General features: G+C 37.9%; 2 protein-coding genes across 6 annotated transcripts; one reads left to right on the top strand and one right to left on the bottom strand.

Annotated features, from left to right (window-relative positions):
- Nucleotides 1-443: 443 nt before the first annotated feature.
- rbm39b (RNA binding motif protein 39b) lies at nucleotides 444-9,116 on the top strand. Of its 4 annotated transcripts, XM_053680144.1 has the most exons (17): nucleotides 446-765; nucleotides 1,666-1,723; nucleotides 1,934-2,003; nucleotides 2,763-3,049; nucleotides 3,170-3,219; nucleotides 3,309-3,494; nucleotides 3,865-3,918; nucleotides 4,086-4,203; nucleotides 4,331-4,483; nucleotides 4,566-4,709; nucleotides 4,864-4,929; nucleotides 5,944-6,148; nucleotides 6,327-6,407; nucleotides 7,396-7,492; nucleotides 7,594-7,699; nucleotides 7,803-7,881; nucleotides 8,671-9,116. In XM_053680144.1, exons 8-17 carry the CDS (start codon nucleotides 4,141-4,143, stop codon nucleotides 8,769-8,771), a joined length of 1,095 nt encoding a protein of 364 aa, XP_053536119.1. In that variant the 5' UTR covers nucleotides 446-765; nucleotides 1,666-1,723; nucleotides 1,934-2,003; nucleotides 2,763-3,049; nucleotides 3,170-3,219; nucleotides 3,309-3,494; nucleotides 3,865-3,918; nucleotides 4,086-4,140; the 3' UTR covers nucleotides 8,772-9,116. The 4 variants fall into 4 exon arrangements, with proteins under 4 accessions (XP_017323902.1, XP_053536119.1, XP_053536118.1 ...); XM_053680143.1 differs by having other exon boundaries at nucleotides 2,763-3,219; XM_017468413.3 differs by lacking the exons at nucleotides 1,934-2,003; nucleotides 2,763-3,049 and having other exon boundaries at nucleotides 444-765.
- An 816-nt stretch (nucleotides 9,117-9,932) lies between these two features.
- Nucleotides 9,933-19,892, bottom strand: csf1b (colony stimulating factor 1b (macrophage)). Of its 2 annotated transcripts, XM_017467060.3 has the most exons (9): nucleotides 19,800-19,892; nucleotides 19,589-19,697; nucleotides 16,642-16,755; nucleotides 15,274-15,336; nucleotides 14,099-14,269; nucleotides 11,931-12,129; nucleotides 11,535-11,671; nucleotides 10,883-10,926; nucleotides 9,933-10,388 (listed from the first exon to the last, which is right to left on the bottom strand). In XM_017467060.3, the coding sequence occupies exons 2-9, from the start codon at nucleotides 19,637-19,639 to the stop codon at nucleotides 10,325-10,327; spliced, it is 843 nt and encodes a 280-aa protein (XP_017322549.1). In that variant the 5' UTR covers nucleotides 19,640-19,697; nucleotides 19,800-19,892; the 3' UTR covers nucleotides 9,933-10,324. The 2 variants fall into 2 exon arrangements, with proteins under 2 accessions (XP_017322549.1, XP_017322550.1); XM_017467061.2 differs by lacking the exon at nucleotides 19,800-19,892 and having other exon boundaries at nucleotides 19,589-19,789.

Genomic DNA, 19,892 nt, shown 5'->3' with positions numbered 1-19,892 from the left:
TACAAGATTTTTAATTGAGTTCTAGAGAAGCAAAGTGCGCAGAGTAGGGGTGTAAGAGCTAGTGTACGTTTTTTCTCTCTCTCTTTTTGGCCAAATATTGTTCTTCTTTAGCTTTTCCTTAATCTATTTTATTTGTACCATTTGCTTAAAGTTTTTCTTTAGACTCGTGTGAAACATAATCTTTCTTTTTTTTTTTTTTTTTTTTTTTTTTTTTGCTTATTTGGCCTTATTTAACAGATATACAGTAAACTTCCCAAATATTGTTTAGTTATAGGAGTATTGAAAGACATAATTAATACATTAATTTGTGGCCACCTTATTAAAAAGTAACCACCATGTCACCTCAGTGGTTCCTTAAATAATAGCCTTGCTAACGGTACAAATTACACTCAATGGCCATTGATGTGCGAAGGAAGTCCGTGCACTTTTGACCGAGAAACCCCGTTTGACCGCCATTTTGTAAGACATCCCGGAAGTGGTATACAGAAGGTGAACTTATAAACAAGTCTAGCTAGCAAACTACCTCAGATAGCTAGCGTATTTCTCTTTTCGAGTGTGGAGGATAGTAATAATATTTTTTGCCTATTGATTTTTGTATATGGTGTTTAATAATTACAGCTAACACCACGTAGATTTGGTTACCGGAATTTGAAGAGGAAACCATAGCTAGTTACATAGCTAGCATTATTTGTCTCGTATGTTACTAGCGAGCTAGTTTGCATCAATATCGCGACGATTTCCACAGATACAACAGCAAGCGTGCAGGTAATCGGACTGGTTCGGGTTATTATTATTATTATTATTATTATTATTATTATTATTATTATTTGTAATTAATTGTTTTTAAGAGTTTATTAACTCTCTAGCCCAGGGCAATATATACGAAAGTGTACGAGGTAGCTTGTGGGTTGCTAACTAAATAAAGGTTTTACCGTCGAAGGCCTGAGAAACTGTTTTGTCCAAGTCCAAACCAAAGAGTGAAGAATTTAACGTGTAAAGACATTAGCGGTGTGTTTATTACAGAGGCTTGCACCAAATAAGATTTTTATCTCAGGTTTTTATGATGTGTTTTGATAAGAACGTTATATAACTCGGGTCAGTCGAAAGAGAGACGCATGGATAATTACCCCCGAACAGTTTTAATCCTTTTTTAATCCCGTTATTTTGGTTAAGATTTATTCCCTGTATTTTCTCAATACACTAATTAAAAACACACTAAGAACGACATGAAGTTAGTTTACTTAGGTTTTCAAGGAAAACTCTCACCTTAAACTCATTGAATAAGTTTGTATTGAAATACTTTCGATATATTTTGTGATACTTATTTTAATTCAAGCATGAGTGATTTCTGTTACGTCCTGAAAAACAAAAGAGCAATTGCTTCGTTTCTCACTCACTTTTTTCAGTAATATTGAATGAACAGATGGGGGAGGGGGGCGGTGAGGTGAGATAGCTTGGCAGATTAAAGTACTAAAGCTCTGCTGCATTGCTCTATTTAGGTAGAGATGAATCCCCCATTAGTCAAAGTCAGTGAATTAAAAAAGGTCAACTCAAGTTAAATTTTCATAGTAGAACACCACAGTGATTATAAGTGGATTGTCCTGTAATATTTTCTCTTGTATTTATCTTTTAACAATACTTATTTCCATGCCTTCAATTGGACAGGTCTCCAATGGCAGACGACTTTGATATCGAGGCGATGCTTGAAGCGCCTTACAGGAAGGTGGGTGACCTGAACATGGCTGTTTCACTTAACATGAATTGACTCTTTTGCACATGCCTGAGTAGCTGTTGAAATAAAGCAACTCAGAAGATGAGTATTTGATTAAATGTCTCACAAGTCTGTCTCAGTGGTAGAGAGAATGATGTGATGTATGATGCTTCAGCAAATGATCTGAATTACAAATAAATGCCCATCTATCTCTCTTTATAGACTTGCCTAATGATATCTCATCTCTACTTCCCTGAATACACCTTTGATTCCAGTGTGAAGTGTGAAAAAAGTAAGGTCGTCATTGCGGCATATATTGATGTACTGTGTTCCCTTAGGTCAAATACCAAAAGACTCTCATCCTGTCACCTGTCTGGTGTCAACAAGATGAATGACAGTGGATGAAACAGGGATAGAACCTGACATGAATTGGAGACAGTATTCACATTTTTACTACATACATGGTTGATCTTTGTACTGCAAACGCTGGCATCATAAGTAGTAGCTTTTATTGAGATCATGCTACCTGGCAGATCATCTCAGCTACATGGATTACGCAGTTGTTCTTAAAGACTCTAATGTATAGTTTCATGAAGAAGTGGTGTTCTTTGGGAGTTCATTAGAGCACCTGTACTTTTGCTTGTTGTTACAATATTAAACGGATTGTTCCAGAATATGAATACTGTCTCCCAAGCCATTCTCTAGAGAAGGTCTCAGATAAGTCAACATCTTGAGGGTTTTTTGTTTTGTTTTGTTTTTTTTTTGCATGCTCCTCATTTTTAAGCTTCTCCTTAATCCATTTTTATTTTGCCATTTGCTTTTAGGTATCTTTTGTGATCCATTAAAAGCATAATCAAGAAACTATATTTGGCCTTATTTATCACACATGCAGTAAACTTCCCAAGTTGGCTTGGTTGTAGGTATTAAAAAAAGAAATTGATGTTTTAAAAAAAAAGGGTGAGGGTTTTCTCTTGTTTTTTTGGTGTTAATTTGATGCCATGTCACATGGGAGCCGTTCTGACTAAGCCGTGTAAATTCCTGTCTGCTTCAGGACGAGATGTAAGACAGAGATGGCATCGCACTCACACAGTCCAACCGCACAAATGGGGGAAGATCTCACCGAATGACCGCCTCCACTGTGGAAACCCGTTTAGCGACCATGTCCTTAGCAGCAAGCTTTAGGTTTAAAATAGCAGGTTACTGTCAGATTCTAGAGCTGAGTCTCCATTAAGCACCATGGTCCTTTTGCTATCATGTAACCTGTTGCTCCTTTTTTGGGGGGGCAAAGATTTGATTTTAGGCGGCAGAGCACCAAGGTCATCGCAGGCAACATGAAATGTAACTGTTTTTCTAAATCAATATATTCTGTATTTTCTCTTGTCCCCCTCCCCCATTCCCTTGACGACTTGCTATGTATCCTGTCCATCCTCACGATGTTCTTCTATCAACCCTGCTTAGGGTGACAGCAAGTCCTATAGTGCAAATGGCTATGAGGAGCACAGCAGGAAGTGAGTAACTGTTCTTTCTTTACTCATCATTGTGGTGACAGTCCACATGCTGTACACTTGTAATAAATTTTTTTTCAATCACTACATAGGAAAAGGCACAGTCGGAGTCGAAGCCCGAGTGCCGAACGCCGCAGGAGTAGGAGCAGAGAGCGCAAGAAGGGCAGAGACAAGCGTAAGAGCCGCAGCCGGGAGAAGAAGCGATCACGTAGCAGAGAGCAGCACCCTTCTCGAAGTCATGAAAGGCATGGACGTTATAGAGGTCACAAAAGCCCCCAGTGAGTATTGCAGCCTCTCATCACGCACTCGATGCGTACTCGATGTGCAAGATCTGATGTTCATATCTGGCTGCCTGCTCAGGCCCATAAGAGCATATAAACTGCTGAGATTTTGCCATCCCAATATACGGCATGCGTCTAACTGGCGCACCACAACTGTGCTGTTTTCTGAATCAAGTATTAGCAGACACAATTTTTGTTATTATTATCTCAGTTAATGTGGACGTAGGGCATAAGAATATCTGAATAATGATTCAGTATTCGTGTAGTGGCACTGCAAATACATAACCAGGTATTTGAATACCTGTGAACACCCCTGGAAAATAAACAGATAATCTCAAACCACTTTTTTTCTTTTTCTACATTACAGCCGCAAACGCTCTCGAAGCAAGAGCCCATTTAAGAAAGAGAAGAGTCCAATAAGGTAACATAACTATACTACTTTTTCGTTTTGTTCATTCACTGCAATATGAATTATATTTATTGGCTATTGATGTTATTGTGAATAATGTGGACATTTATTTTATAATCAGAACTAAACCTTAATGTTAAGCCTCAGTAAAGAAATGTATTAGCTACTTTCTACCACAGGAAACCTATTGATAATCTGAGTGCGGAGGAGAGAGATGCCCGCACAGTATTCTGCATGCAGCTGGCTGCCAGAATCAGACCCAGAGACCTGGAGGAATTCTTCTCTGCTGTGGGCAAAGTAAGTGCCCCCACCGCCCTTTTTTTATTTTATTTGTTTATTTATTTATTTATGTATTTTTCTTCTCCTTTTTTTAATGTGGTTTGACTTTTTTTTTTTTTTTTTTTCCTCCTCCTCCTTGCTAAAGGTGCGTGATGTGAGGATGATTTCGGACAGAAACTCTCGCAGATCTAAGGGTATTGCATATATTGAGTTTGTGGAGGCCACCTCCGTGCCCCTGGCTATTGGACTGACGGGGCAGAGGTTGCTGGGAGTGCCGATCATTGTTCAGGCCTCGCAGGTGTCTATAATCACATACTAACAGTCTTCCTGTTTCAGCTTATTGTATGTGTTGTCTAAGTCTGTATCATTGTCTCATCTAGGCTGAAAAAAACAGAGCAGCGGCGGCGGCAGCAGCCCTTAACTTGCAGAAAGGCAACGCGGGGCCAATGCGGCTCTATGTGGGTTCCCTGCACTTCAACATCACCGAGGAAATGCTCAGAGGCATATTCGAGCCATTTGGGAGGGTGAGACTGATTACGGCATTATTTCTGTGCTCACACTGATGCAGATGTATGAGACACCACATGGGCTTTTGAGTGCCACTTTCAGCATGAAATTCTAGTAATGCAAAGTAGTTATGAGCGCTCACTCAATCCCAGGTCTGATTTTCTTACCTAGATTGAAAGCATCCAGTTGATCATGGACAGCGAGACGGGCAGGTCAAAAGGTTATGGCTTTATATCGGTAAGAGACTTTTTACAGGAACCAATAAACACACAGTGACTAAATTGCATTATATATATGTACTGTAACTCTATATGCCTGCTTGTGCATTGTCTCTGCACATTTCCACACCGCACCAGTTTTTGCTTGCTTCTGTTGGACATTGTTTTATAATATTGAACCATAGCAAGTATGTCTTTGGGGAAGGAGTATGCTGTTTCTCTTAGCGCAGAATTAAAGCTTGCAATGACTAATTATTCTAAAGCTGCAGGTGAGTTTTACATAATGAGCATGTGCGTCAGCCAGAGTAACTGTCATCTCAATAGCAATATGGTTCTTTTATAAGGTTTAAATTTTATCATCTTGCTCAGTTTGATTCAATAAAATGAGAAGTTTCATCATATGATTAAGGTAGCCTTCGCATAGTCATTTACAGTGCATGATTTTTATTTTATTTATTTATTTTTTAAACATGTGGGCAGAATGCAGCCACCGGCATTTTTTTTGGTCACAACTTTTCAGAAAAGGTCAAGTGACCTCAAGAGTGCTTGATTTTTATTTTATTTATTTTTTTAGAAGGAGAAAACCAGCATGGCGGACAAGAGCTGGTGGAAAAAAAATGTCTTGGTAGTCAGTAGATATTAGGAGATTACTGTTGGAGATAAAATTTTGCATGACCACTATGTCAACATTACAATTGAATAAAAAATAACAACTTGGCTATGTGACCAGGCCGATCAAAGGCAAGCAACTTCCTCATCGTTAGAATCAAACCAAACTTTTTATTTATTTATTTATATTTATTACTTACTAATATTGGTTAACTCACTGATACTAGGTAGGACTGGCAAGAACATTGTTGAGGGGGAAAAAAATCTTTTTATTCTCCTGAGCTCTCCGTTAAATGTTACATATTAAATGAAAGCAGTATAATTAAAATGTATGATTCTTGTACACTGTTCATTAGTGACAACTGGATTTCAGGATTTAAAATGTCTTTTAAGCTAATCGGAAACCTGCTCCGTTGATTTGTAGTTTGCAGATGCTGAATGTGCCAAGAGGGCCCTAGAGCAGCTGAACGGTTTTGAGCTGGCTGGCCGGCCCATGAAGGTGGGTCATGTGACGGAGCGCTCAGATGGCTCATCAGCCAGCTCTTTCTTGGACAACGATGAGCTGGAGAGAACAGGCATCGACTTGGGCACCACGGGCCGCTTGCAGCTGATGGCCCGACTTGCAGAAGGTAGGGATCAGAGTGTTAAACCGTGTGTTGGAGTCTGTTTTGACGGTCTGCATTTAGGTGTCATAATGAAATATTAATGCGTTTGATGTTTCCTGCTATGATTTAATTTCCAAGGAAATTTTCAACAATTATAATTGTGTGTGTGTGCTTGCTTGCTTATTTATTTATTTTTAAATAGGTACAGGGCTGCAGATTCCTCCAGCCGCAAAGCACGCTCTGCAGATGAGCGGCTCTATCCCGTTTGGTAACCTTCCTGGAGGTAGGGATCTTGTGTTTTTTGTTTATCAGGAAATTGGTTGAGAAAATGTGAAGAATACATCTCTGAAAATTCTGGGCAAAAAGGGTGTCTACTTTGAGGAGGCTAAAATATTAAATGATTTTTATTTTTGATTACAATGTAATTCCCATTTGTGTTATTCCAGAGTTTTGATGACTTCTTAATTATTCTACAATGTGGGGGGGGTATAGGTATAAGAAAAAATGCTTCTAAACTTTTGGCTGGTATTATACATGTAACAACCTAGGACATTGTGCAAACAGAGATATGGTCATGGGTAATAAAACGTTCAATCTTCCACAGTTGCTTTCGTAAGGTTGAAGTGTTGCATCACCCCCTTTTTTTCCCCCCGGCCCTTATCAGGGCAATTCTGCATTGTCTTATGCTTCGGTAGAACACCGTTCTTGCTTCAGTGCATTGTGCTCTGCACCTTTTGTGATTATGTTCATAAAGTTACAGTCTGCTCTAGAAATCATGCAGTTATTTATAAGGTGTTTAAATTTTGTTAGGTTTCATGGCTTGCAGGCTACAATCGCAGTTTCTGTTTGGTTCAACGTAAGACTTCATGATATCGCATGTTAATCATTATTGCAATATTAGCCTTTGTATTGTTGACTCTGCAGGACGTTGGATGTGTTGCTGAGACTGCAGAATGTTGGACATGTGTTTGAGTGTACATGAATCATGACTTAATCAAGACACACATTTTTTTTTCAGTGTAAGGCAGGCCGCCCCCCCGCCCCCCCCCTTTTTTTATTTTATTTTTTTTATAAAGGTATTGCAACCCACACGGAAATTAGATGTAGCAGCATAATCATTTATTCCACTATTAAAATCAAATGTAGCATGTTTTGTTCCATCCCCAGGAACACTATGCGAAAGCCCTGACAGGATTAAGCAATTATTGAAAATGAAATAATGTTTATACTATGTACTCAAGATATTCAACTATAAATGATTTCTGTTACAGTGATCTCTGCACCAAGCATGAACCAGGCCATGAACCTCCCCACCCAACCCCTGGCAACTCACTGCCTACAGCTTTCCAACATGTTCAGCCCACAGGGGTGAGTCTTTCCAACACTCTGCCTATCTTCAAGTGTGTGTATGTGTTTGTGTTGAAGTGTTTGTTTATTGTGATTCTCTGTCTGTTTTTTCTCCCCATCAGAGAAAACGAGCCTGGCTGGGATATAGAGATTCAGGATGATGTCATTGAAGAGTGCAATAAACATGGAGGCGTTGTTCATATATATGTAGACAAGAACTCCACTCAAGTAAGCTTTGCGAACTTGCTGGCTAGAGTCAGTTTCTAACATTTGTACTTGTATCCTCTGGTGCCTTTCTAGCTTTCAATGGGTTCTTCTTTTACTCTCACAGGGTAACGTGTACGTGAAGTGTCCGTCTATTCCGGCCGCCATGGCTGCTGTCAGTGCCCTACATGGACGCTGGTTCGCAGGTAAGATCAGTCTTTGCTCTAACGAATGTCTCCTGAGTGAGTCCAGTGCATAGACATGTTCCATAGTATATGCTACGGCTGTCGGAATGAATTTCTCGAATCCTGATATTAAATCTATTGAAACATGTCTAGCTAGTTTTGTTGTATCATTGATTTTAATTGCTTTCTAAAATCACATCATTATGAAAACTTTCTTTTTCTGTGTCAGTCATGTTTGCTAGCGAGAGTGGAAATATTACCCAATGTCGACGTGACTCTCAGATTGCAGCCACAAAATTTGGGAACTCGCGAGGCAGGCGGCTGTGCGCGCTTCTCATTGATAATGAATAGGGAGACGAACAGTTATCACGTCCCACATGTAAAGCTGTTCATTCCACGGCTAAATTTTTAACAGTCGTCTTATAGTTTTGTAGTGCACTGTGTTGTGTTAAGAGCGGCACTGTGGTCCTCACTGTGTGGTGCACATATACTGTGAAGGATTCTGTTTAAATGTTGAATTGCATTGAAGAAATGGCAGTTGACAGTCTTGGCTTGAAAAATGAAAACACTTGGCAAAATATCCATTTATATCCAAGAAACCTTACTGTTGGTAAAGCACTAATGTGAAAATAAGTTTTCACAATTGTATTTAATGCAATAATGATGCATTGTGTAGCACTACTGCAAATATCTGTTCTGTCCATGCCGGCACAAAACTAGAGGTACATTTTAATACATCATATATTGAAGTTTAGTATGTTAATCTTAGTAAGCACTAACATGTATCTCGTCTTGTTTTTGTTCTGACAGGCAAAATGATCACCGCTGCCTATGTACCCCTCCCAACCTACCACAACCTGTTTCCTGACTCAGTCACAGCCATACAGCTGCTGAGACCCACACGCCGGTGATCCACACTTCTGCTGCACAGTCCAATTCTTCTGACTTCTCTCGGTCTCTGCATAACCCGGAGATGCAAACATCAGCCTGTCCTTTTTAGGACAGCTGCTGTCTGTCCCTGGAGGTCCATAGCACATTCTAGATCTCAGAGGTGCACTGTTGCCTGAGGATGTAGATAAAAGCTGGCTGGACTAGGTTAGCAAAAAAAAAAAAAATGTTGATGATGATGATAATAAAGGCCCTGGGCAGTCAACCTGGTTGTATTCAGCTGTCTGGGATCACTTTGTTTTTAGCTTTTTTGTAATCACACTTTCATTTTGTAAAGAACTCTGCAATTAAAATGGCTTTAAAAATAAGCAGTCTTTTGTTTGTCATTTCTGGTGTAGTGTTATAAAATGCAATTTTAATGCAACACAGTACAATGGATGTACACATCTTCGCTTTCCCATTTGAACCAGGAAATTGTTTCCTGTTTGTCACATCCACTTCGTCGACAAACGCAGCATTTGAATAATCTATAAGAATGGAAAAACACCTTCACTATGTAGCTGTACTTTTACAGGTCATTCATTAAATCTCAAAGGTCGTTCCTCCCCCACCCAAATCCTCGAATATTAAAAGTTCTTAAACTGAAATGTGCACGGTTTAAGGATTTTGTGAATTTGTGTAGCTTTATATTACTGTATTCATAAAATACATTTTAAACCAAAGTAATACACTATAAATCATGGAATAGATTCTTTTACATTCTGCCTACTAATATTCCTGGAGAAACTTCAGTAACACATGTCCTGTAGTGGTTTTTAATAGGGGGGGTAGGGGGGGTGTCTATTGACTCTAAATGGATGACTTCTTGTAAACTATAAACTGAAACAGGATATGGGGTCACTCATGTGACATTGCTCTTGTCCCATAATGGCTGGGTTGTGTGATTACCCTACCCTGATTACCCTACTATATTTAACTGTGACTCAAAATGCAACCGATTGTGAACCTTGCTAATAGGGAGGTTAGCATTTTCTGTCTGTAGTAGTTTTTTGTCAGCAAGTTTTCAGGCATTTCTCATAACCTTCAGGCTATTTATCAGATTGCTGCATAAGAGATTATCTCTGGAGTGAGTTTTTAGTGCTTTTTTTCTTTTCTTTAAAGAAGAAAAAGACATGGGAAAAAAATCAGTGAAAGCAGGTTTATTTATTTATATATTTTTTTACAAGTCTTCAGATACAGAACCACAAAAAAAAAGTCACTATGCAAAATGTGGCAAGGTTCTTGCAAAAATATGGTCTAGCAGTAATAAATATATAATTATTTGAAAACAGGTTTATAATAGAACAGCATTCATCGATTAACGATGAAGTATTATAAAGATTTCTACAACATTAGAAAGATGGTTTGAATGTACTGTCGTTTATACATGTGAAAGGTACTGTGAACATGAACTGTGAACATTTACATGTATACAATGACCATTAAAGTGTGGTTTTGATTATGTAAAGAAATACACTTTCAGGGTTTTTTTTTGTCTTTTGTGAAAACATGGTGTAGTTTGGAGTTGACAAAATCTTCAGATTATCAGATCCATTCGATTAAAAGCTGTTGAGCAGAACCCTATGTGACTGACATCAGACCTGGAGAAGAATGAGAGAGATGAATGATCAGCACCTTGACCACCTTTCATTCCATTCTATATGTTTTTACCGTTTAGCCATTTGAGCAGTACATACCACAGGGTAAAAAAAAAAAAATTAAGGTAATTTATGTCTTTGGTGGATTTATCACATTGTGAAACGTGTTTTACAGCTTATCATGTTACAGAGAAACCGGAAAGCGCAGATTTCTCTGTCCTGAAGACTTCTTTGTGGCGGAAAACTTTCACCATATCACCTATTAAATGTCATTCTTTGTTAAATAACATTTTTAATCGCTTCATTATTAACCATGGAGTATGTTGTGCATCCACCGTACATGTCCTTCTGAATGAGCCGTTACTATAGTAACTCGTGCATTATAAGCCTGCAGTATAAACCTGTGATTTGCTTTGCAGCCAGCACTGTTGTAAGAGCTCATGTTATAGAAAATTAATCAACACCTTCTGATTACAAAAGAATGAAGGTAAAATTACCATGTGTCTAATTCCATGTCTTGTCTTCTAAGCTGATGAAATCTCTGTTAGGGAACAAAAATGAAATTAAAGCTGTAGTATGTAACTGTAGTATGTACAGGAGAAACTGCAACAACAAAAATGTTGTACTAATGAGTTTTTTATTTTTTCATTTTTACCAGAGGGGTCTCAATTTTTTTTTTTTTTCAAAAGTTACCTACAGCAGCTTTAAGTAAACATTGTTGGCATAACCAAAAAAATTATTCAGTGTTGTATAATGTTATACATATTAATGATTATTCTGAAGCTGTGATTATTATTGGAGTCTAGGAGAAATTAGTTATAAGTATTATTTGTTTTTCTCATAAACATAAGAAAACATTGTTCATGGTCTTATCTGTTTAGCTCTCCTTAATACCTTATTTCATTAATCAAACTTTCTACTAGTGGGATTTTGCAAAACCAACCTGTTTCTAAACCAATAACAACTGTAGGTCTATCATTAAAGTCAGATAGTTTGGTGCATATTAGCTAAAGACTATCTCTTACCACAGCTCAACATCAGTGTGAACAGTGTGTAGAAGGTTAGACATGATCATCATGATCTTCTAATGCTCTAAAGTTGAGTTTACATATAACACATTTGGCAACCAAAGACTTCAGGAAGACCTACCTTTCTGTGTATGAGGCAAGAGACAGTGATAAGCAGGAAGATTCCCCCACTCACTGCTAACACGATGAAGCCCAGTTTATAGAAACTCAAATCAGAGGAGTCCTGCTCAATCTGTCCCAGCATCGCTTGTGTGGCCTCTGAGGAAAATACACACAGCACTTTAATCACACTGTTTTCCAGCTCATGTGGTGCATCCATTTTGAATTACCTGTTACTATAGAAATGATGACATACAGTAAGAATGAGCGTATTAATATAAATATGTGGTTTGCCTTGCTTCTGGCACTGCCCTCAACGCAGATGAACACCTTCTGACCAATCACAATCAAGAATCCAATAGCGCTATGGTATAACGTGCCAAAACATATACCTGTAGTCAGTTTGTCTAGTGTGTACCTGTTCTATGTGTTCTGGGCAGCTCTGTAATGACAACAGTTGTGTAGTTGCTGTATTCCATTGCGCAGCTCCAGTCCACAGATGTGTTTGTGTGTGTTTGTGTGATGAGCTGTAGGTAGATATCCAGAACCTCCTTGGCTCGCTGTAAGGCTTGAATAGGGGAATCTGTGAACTGCTTCAGAAACACCACTGGGTCCTCCTGGAGAAAAAGTGATGCTGTTATATTTCTCTGGATTTGACACTTCCCTTTGCGGAACCCTTTATAAGTAGATTGCGGGGCTTAACAGCGATTTACTCCCATTGGCTAGTGAGATTTGAATCGAAACTTCCTGATGAGGAAGTAGAGACTTGAGTGGCACAAAATTTGGAGGGTGTTCTGGATGCGGTTCACTATATGGTTATAGTGTTTGTACTTTGTAGTGGAAATTACTTACTTGCTTAGTCAGTATATTATTTTGTAAGTAATACTTGAGGTTTGGATAGTCTCATACAACATTTTTTTTTTCGAGAGGAGCTCTCAGGAGCTCTCGTTATCATCATAATCATCGTCGTCATCCTCCTCCTCGAGTTATCAATCCAAATCTCACTAGCCAATGGGAGTAAATCGCTGTTAAGCCCACCCACATGAGAGGTTTGTGCCAGATTGGCGAACACAAACTTGCAGAGTGTAAATGAAAACTCTGAAAGTATAAACGAAAAACACGAAAAAGCAGCGTGTTCGTAAAGGTAATGCTGCAATTTAAATTATGAGCACATTGAAATGTTTTTTGAACTTGGATGCATGTGAATCTATTGTATGAGACCTTTAAAACAAAATTAGGCACGTTTCAAAACTATAATAGGTGCACTTTAATGTACTCAACTAGCTCACCCTTACTTTATTACATTAATTTAGCTACTATTTTTTTTGTTTAGTTTAGTCAGTTAGGTATCCAGGCAACAAAACATGGGACTGGGCAGCACATTAGAGCATACACTTGAACACACTTGGCTAGATTTATGACTTATGATTTATGATTTATGATATATGATATATGTTTACACTGTGTATGCTGTTGAATGTTTTAAACAAAGATGTAGAAATTGAGGTCTTGATATTGTTTTAGCACCAGCTTTTCTAAAATGGTGACTTGGGTATATCTGACATAAAAAGAGGTTCTTTTTGTGGATTACTGTGGTGAAAGTAACAAGTGTGGCAGAACTCAATCCTGTCTATCTGTTAAAGAAGAGACAGTGATGCAAGTGCTGGAACCACTAGCAAACATTACTTGACATTCATCAGGTTGAAGAATAACACCAAATAAAATGTCTCATCTCTCCATGCGCAATCCTTTTTCCCAAGGTGTTGAATACCAACATGTTTTGCTTGAGCTTAAAAATGGCACTCGAAAAAAGGTCATATTTTTCATAAATATGTCAGAGTTGTTGAGAGTTTGGTGCTCATGAGACAATTGTGGATCGAGGCACAGTAAACACCAGATGATATTTAGATTACACCGTGTCTCCTTGAGGTCATTTTGTGGTTGGAGTGAACCCATTTAATTGTGTAAGCATTGAAGGTGGTGAACCAGAGCTGCAGTGGTTCAGGGGATGCAATGTATTCTGCACATGTTTATGCCTTCCTGATATAGCATCCAATTCTCCTCAATCAAGCACATTATGGGCTGAGAAAAATCCTATTCTATGTTTTAAGAACATAATAGTACAGTATAGCCTAGAGAAAAATCCATAAACAATTAGGGATTGTTTGAAGAAACATTTGATAGCCCAACTGGTAAATTTTTGTTATGTACCTTTGACCAGTGGAGGGTTTTTTCCCAAATAAATTATGACTTTGGCCATAATTTCTGCGATACCCAGTCACCAGAACATCAGGTTAGATCTGATCAGCTCCCAATGTTCACCTCAAAGAGTCAAGATCTGACTTACATCACTGCTTTTGTAATAATGTGAGACTGCCTTGTGAAACAACTGTAACATTAATTATCTATATTTAATTGAGGAAACTGTTGGAATATTTTATGAGTTAAACAGTTTTTGGTTACTAGGGTTAATGATGCAACATATGTGAGATCTACATTTTGTCTTAAGGGTACGCAAACATTTGCACTCATCTGCATGTAAACAATCAGAAATACATACACACCCTCAGACACACATGCACAAACCTCGAGTTGTTCATTAAGAGGTGGCACACAGCGCTGTGAGTAGATGTTATGGATGAGGTTTTGTAGAGAGCGGACTGACAGAGCGCTCTCGGAGCCTCGGGAGTATCTGAAGTGGACGCTCAGCAAGTCCAGCACACGCGGCAGAGCTGCCTTCACATAACACACTGAGCTCTGAAAGACAGACAGGCAAGTTGTGAGGACTCTTGGTAGCCTGGTTATAAGTCATGTTTGAGTCTGTCATTTGAACATTACTCTGACTCACCCTTGCTTCAGTGCATAACTGGATACTGAAAATTTGTACTTAAGAAATGGTGTAATCATAAATATTGTCCTATGCTTATCCCCGTTATTCACATTCTGTTCATACTGACCATCAGCACACTTAATGTTTTCCTTCTACAACTGTGGCAAGTTGGCATCCCTTCTGAGTCTGATTCCTCTCAAGGTTTCTTCCTCCTGTCATCTCATAGAGTTCTTCCTTGCCACTGTCACCTATGGCTTGCTCATCTGTACATTTGTATTTTCTGTAACGCTACTTTGTTACTATATCTATTGTTAAAATCACTATACAAATAAAATTGTATTAATCCGAATTGCCCTAAACCAATGCTCTTCACTGAATCTGATCTTGAAAATGGCCAGCCCTTTCATGCTGTACTCTGAGCCACATAAAGCCAGCCAAACTCATCTTTTCAAACCGCTGCTTATGCTGCACCATATGGCAGTATAACACACTCGGAGGAGAGCACTATCTACCCCTTTCCGCATACACAGATGTCCACAATTGTCTAGTGTCACTGGGATTGACATGGGAGAGAGAGTAATACCATCCCTCCCACCCAGAGAGCATGGTCAATTTAGCTCCTTTGGCTTCTAGACATGAATGGCTGTTGAATAGGCAGTTATTTTTAAGTGAGAGCGCTTTTTGCAATACTTGCTGTGAGTCTCTTCACAAACTGGCAAGTGTCAGTTAAAGAAATCCTTTAGTAGGAAACGGTTGTATGCTAATAGCTTCAAAAACAGGAGCGGGGAACCAGAGTGTCCTCAGAGGAACACTGTTTAATCCTAATTCCACTTTGTCAAGAAGATAGAACATATAATTCCCTTTGCAGAATCAGACTAAAACTAAACAACAAACTAAAAACTACATCTTTGTTGAATGTGAATAGTCTTACCAGATGTCTTTTCTCGATGAACACGTAGGATATTGAACATCCATTCCTCAAATGGTTATTGATCTGGAACAGTGTAAATATTAGCTGACATTAACACATCATACACTCTAATAAAAATGCTGGGTTGAGCCTTTTGGGTCATTTAATTGGGTTATTTTCTCAGTCTTGGGTAGTTTTGGTGTAGTTTTGTGTAACACAACTGCTGGGATAGTGGCTGGGTCATTTCCACTGACAGTTGAATCAATGCACCCCTCCCCCACCCCGACGCGTCAGTCCTGCTCCTTGGGTCAGATCAACTCAGCGTGGACTGTTTGAATTCACCTCAGGTGGATGTAGTGGTTTTCACACTGACAGACTGTTCGATTTATTTGGAAAAACAAGGTTCGTATCAATATATTTACCAATAAAACCATTACTGTACACTAGAAAAAGCAAAAATGCTATCTTTGTTAGCTTTGACTTAGTTGTTTGTAATGCCCACTGGATCATAAGTTGGTTGCTCAGTTTTTTTAGATGTTTTACACGTCTCCTTTGATCAGAATCTGACGTTTTCATCTTAAATAATGACTTATTTAAGTCATTTACTTCAAAGTCTATATATAAACACTATTTTAGCAGCTCTAGCAATACATTTCTGAACACCTTCTTGTGTATAAATAAAGGAGAAACCATGTTGACATATTTGTTTGTAATGTGGTATATTTGACATTTTCAAAGGGTAAAAATAATCCTGAAAATATTAACCTATTTATGAAATAAATTTAACCCAGTGTTTTTGTAAAAATGAAACCATCCTTTGGGATGAAAAACAACCCAAAAGGTTCATTTTAACCCCTGGGTTAAAATTAACAACTAAACTTGATGGGTTAGTTTCGCCCAAAATGTGTTCTGACCTATATTTGTCTAGCCGTTGGGCTAAAAATAACCCAATTTGGGTTGTTTTTAATCCATTGATTTTTAGAGTGTAGAAACACATCTAATATGACAGAAGATTTTTTTGTACACATATTGTGAACACTTGATAAAGCACAGATTACTGTCAATAAAAGCAGACATTACTGAAACTTTGATGAGCCTTGTAGCAATGTATTTGCAATGACTGTGCCATCCTGTCTTAAACATTATTTAGTAGACTTTTGCTGATACAACCAGTCAAGACATTTTACCAAAAAAAAAAGCCTATAAAGGCCAATGGCAGTGTTTTTCTCTCCTAGTGTATTCAGAATTTGACCAGTACCTCCATTAGTTGAATCATTTAAGAGCATGAATGAAAGAGTAGGTCTGCATCTGCAAGTTGACTTGTGCATGAGTATGAATATTATTGTCACATATTGCAATGAATAAAGATGCAAAATCATTTCCACTCACAAGATGATTTATCTGGAGCAGGTGATCATTGGTTATGGAGTGCCTGCATGGTCCAGGGATGTGCATCATAGACAGAGGAATATACAGGAGCACAAGAACACACACACTCTTCACCTGGACAAATTTTAAGGAAATAACAACAGTAAGCCAATCAGCAAATCTGAAACATTTATAATAACAGCTTGAAAATACAGTGGATATAAAAGTCTACACACTTTGTTAAAAAATTAGTTTTTTTAAATGTAAGTAAGGAAACCAAGATCAATCATTTCAAAACTTTTTCCATCTTTAATGTGGTATAGCAACCAACAAAATTCAAGTGAAAAGACATTTTTGGGGGGAAAAAAGAAAGAAAAAACTGTAAAACTGTTGCATAAGTGTGCACACCCCTTTAATTAATACTTTTGCTTGTAATACAGCACAATACAGTACAGTCTTTTCTGGGTAAGATTCTACCAACTTAGCACATGCTTCATAATTGCAAGTGAATCATGTGTACAGCCCTCTTCAAGTTAGATCGGGGCTCTGGCTGGACCATCCCAAAACATTACTTTTCTTTTTCTGAAGCCATTCCTTTGTTGATTTGGATTTGTACTTTTATGTCATTATCATGCTAGAATGTGATAATTTCCTTCATGTTCAGTTGTCTAACAGAGGCTTGCAGGATTTGTGGCAAAGTAGATTGGTATTTGGAGCAATCAGTGGTTCTGCCTATCTAGCCACAGTTCCAACTGAACAGAAGCATCCCCATAGCATGATGCTGCCACCACCAGGCTTCACCTTGGGTGTGGTGTTCTTTTGGTGAAAAGCTGTCTTTTTATTTTTGCAACAAATATACCTTTTAGAATTATACCCAAAAGGTTCTAACTTGGTCTCATCAGACCATACCACATTTTGAACAAATGTTTTGTTTTTTTTATTGTGATAAATCGTTTCCATATAGCAAACTTTCTCCATAGCCCAGACGTAAAGAACATGAGAGACTGTTGTCACATTCAAAGAGACTCCTTTAATGTTGTCCTAGGTCTCATGAAAGCCTCCCTGATAATCATTGTGTCCTTTTGTTTTGGAGTGACGTCCTGTTCTCGGTGATGTCACTATGGTGCCACATTTTTTCCACTTGTTGATGATGGCCTTCACAGTGTTGTGTACCCATCTCCTGATCAATACCTTTTGATCCTGAACATAATTTGTAAGCTTTTGGCGGACCATGGATTTAGCAGTGGGATGAAATCAAGATGTCAATAATATCCTACAGAAAGAGCGGTTCTTTATTTGGGGTTAATCAGAATAATTTCATTGTTGACAAATGTACGATAATTACTTTTGAATATGAGTTTGAATGTGATTGGTTAATTCTGAGCACAGTCACATGCCCCATTATAAAAGGATGTGCACACTTATGCAACCTACTTGTTTTTCACTTGAATTTTGTTGGCTGCTCTACCACATTAAAGGTGGAAAAAGATCTGACATGATTGGACTTGGTTTAATTTGTTTTTGTATCACAAAAACCTGCAATGTTAACAGGGCTGTTTGTACTTTTTTCATTCACTGTACCTTACCAGCTGATAAAGTTGGTCTACCAGCATGACCAGCTCAGCCTGTGTTTTTGCAGCTTGTAACTGGTTTGAACAAGCCAGGACAGGGGTGTACAATACAATGTAAGCATAGAACTGTGGATTGAGCTGGCAGTGATACAAAAGCCACAAGTTTCCACCACTGACCAAAAACAAGTGTAAGATTTTAAGAATTTGTAGAATGGACAGCGCTTGAGCTTGCATGTCACTGCAAAACCACAAGTGAAAAGAGTCAAGATGATGGCTTCTCCAGATGTATTTATTTGCAGATGATAGTTTTCTATGCAAAGTATTAAAATCTTTACTCAAGAAAAAGTACAAGAACTTATCTAAATAAGATACTTTGGTAAAAGCTGGAGTACAGCTTCAAATTCTTCACTCAAATAAAAGTACAAGAAATTCGTATCACACACTGATTTTATCACTGATGGTAAATTATTACACCAGTTTTATTCCTAATCTCTCTGATGACACAAAGAAGTTGAATTCTAAAAGCCAGCTGTTACAATACAAACTGCCTCAATGAATACAAAGCGTATATAACAACAGATAGATTATGATTGTGATGGGTTATTTTCCAATAACTGGACATCCCAGAGTGTTTTATTCCTCTTATGTCAAAGCAATATACCAATTTACAATTCTTTTCTTTATTAAAGTATGTCACTTGTTATTTTTTTTAATTCATTTATAGTTACATTTAATGTTATAGAATGTCATCAAAACAAGTTTGTTCTTATCACTTACATTGTAGCATATAGAAACGTTGGTATGTAAATATTCCTTCACCTGCCGCTCTTTTTCTCTCTATTAAAGTTATTAAGACAAAACGTGCAGCTTGTTATGGTACAGAGAAACTGTCCTCTGTCCTGAAGACTGTCTCATGTCACAACTTTACCTCAGTGCATTACAAAGCACTGGCCCTGGAGACTCCTTCCAAAAATGCTAAATAAACTCACTGAAAACTTCACCACATCAACAACTATAGGTTATTTTTTATTAATTTTTTTTTTAATCTGAATGAGTTGTTACTATAGATATGATAATGTATAAGAATAAGCATATTAATATAAACCTGTATTTGCTTTATTATCAGAGTTGCTGTTACAGAAATTTTATCAACACTTTCTGACCAATCAGAATCAACCATTCAACAGAGCTGTGGTATGTGGAAACAATCTGTCTCATATAAATTTCCATTTGCTAACTAATTTTCCCAGTTTTAAGAGAAAACAATAAGTTACTCTATTCTTGTGGCTTCTTCCACGGTGTTCATCCCTAAAACCTGGTGCATCTGCAAAAGTACCAGTTCTTTAATTTATCACTAACTTCAGTTCTCTTTCCATTCAGATACTCTCTATACGTACCTGGATTTGGTGGAGAATGTGGGCAGATGTGTAAAGGTTCATCTGGCTCATGGATCCAGCAGATGAAATTTACATTCTTCACTTAGATGCATTTGAGCACATTGAAAACCTGTTGAGTTTCAAGTCAAAGAAAAGACAATTTTTACATTTTTGAAGCTCAGAGCAATTGACTGTTAAAGTTTTAGTCCATATGAGAGCAGAGAAGACTTACAATCCACAGATACAAGACTACAAATTCTGTCATTCTTCCTGCCTTGTTTCGGAATTTCACCCTCCTACCCCATCATTCTCTCTCTCTCTCTCT

Source organism: Ictalurus punctatus, chromosome 5 (genome assembly GCF_001660625.3).
Source record: "Ictalurus punctatus breed USDA103 chromosome 5, Coco_2.0, whole genome shotgun sequence".
In the NCBI taxonomy this organism is placed as follows: domain Eukaryota; kingdom Metazoa; phylum Chordata; class Actinopteri; order Siluriformes; family Ictaluridae; genus Ictalurus; species Ictalurus punctatus.
The sequence above is the reverse complement of the archived record's forward strand: the minus strand, read 5'-3'. Positions and strand labels throughout refer to the sequence as shown.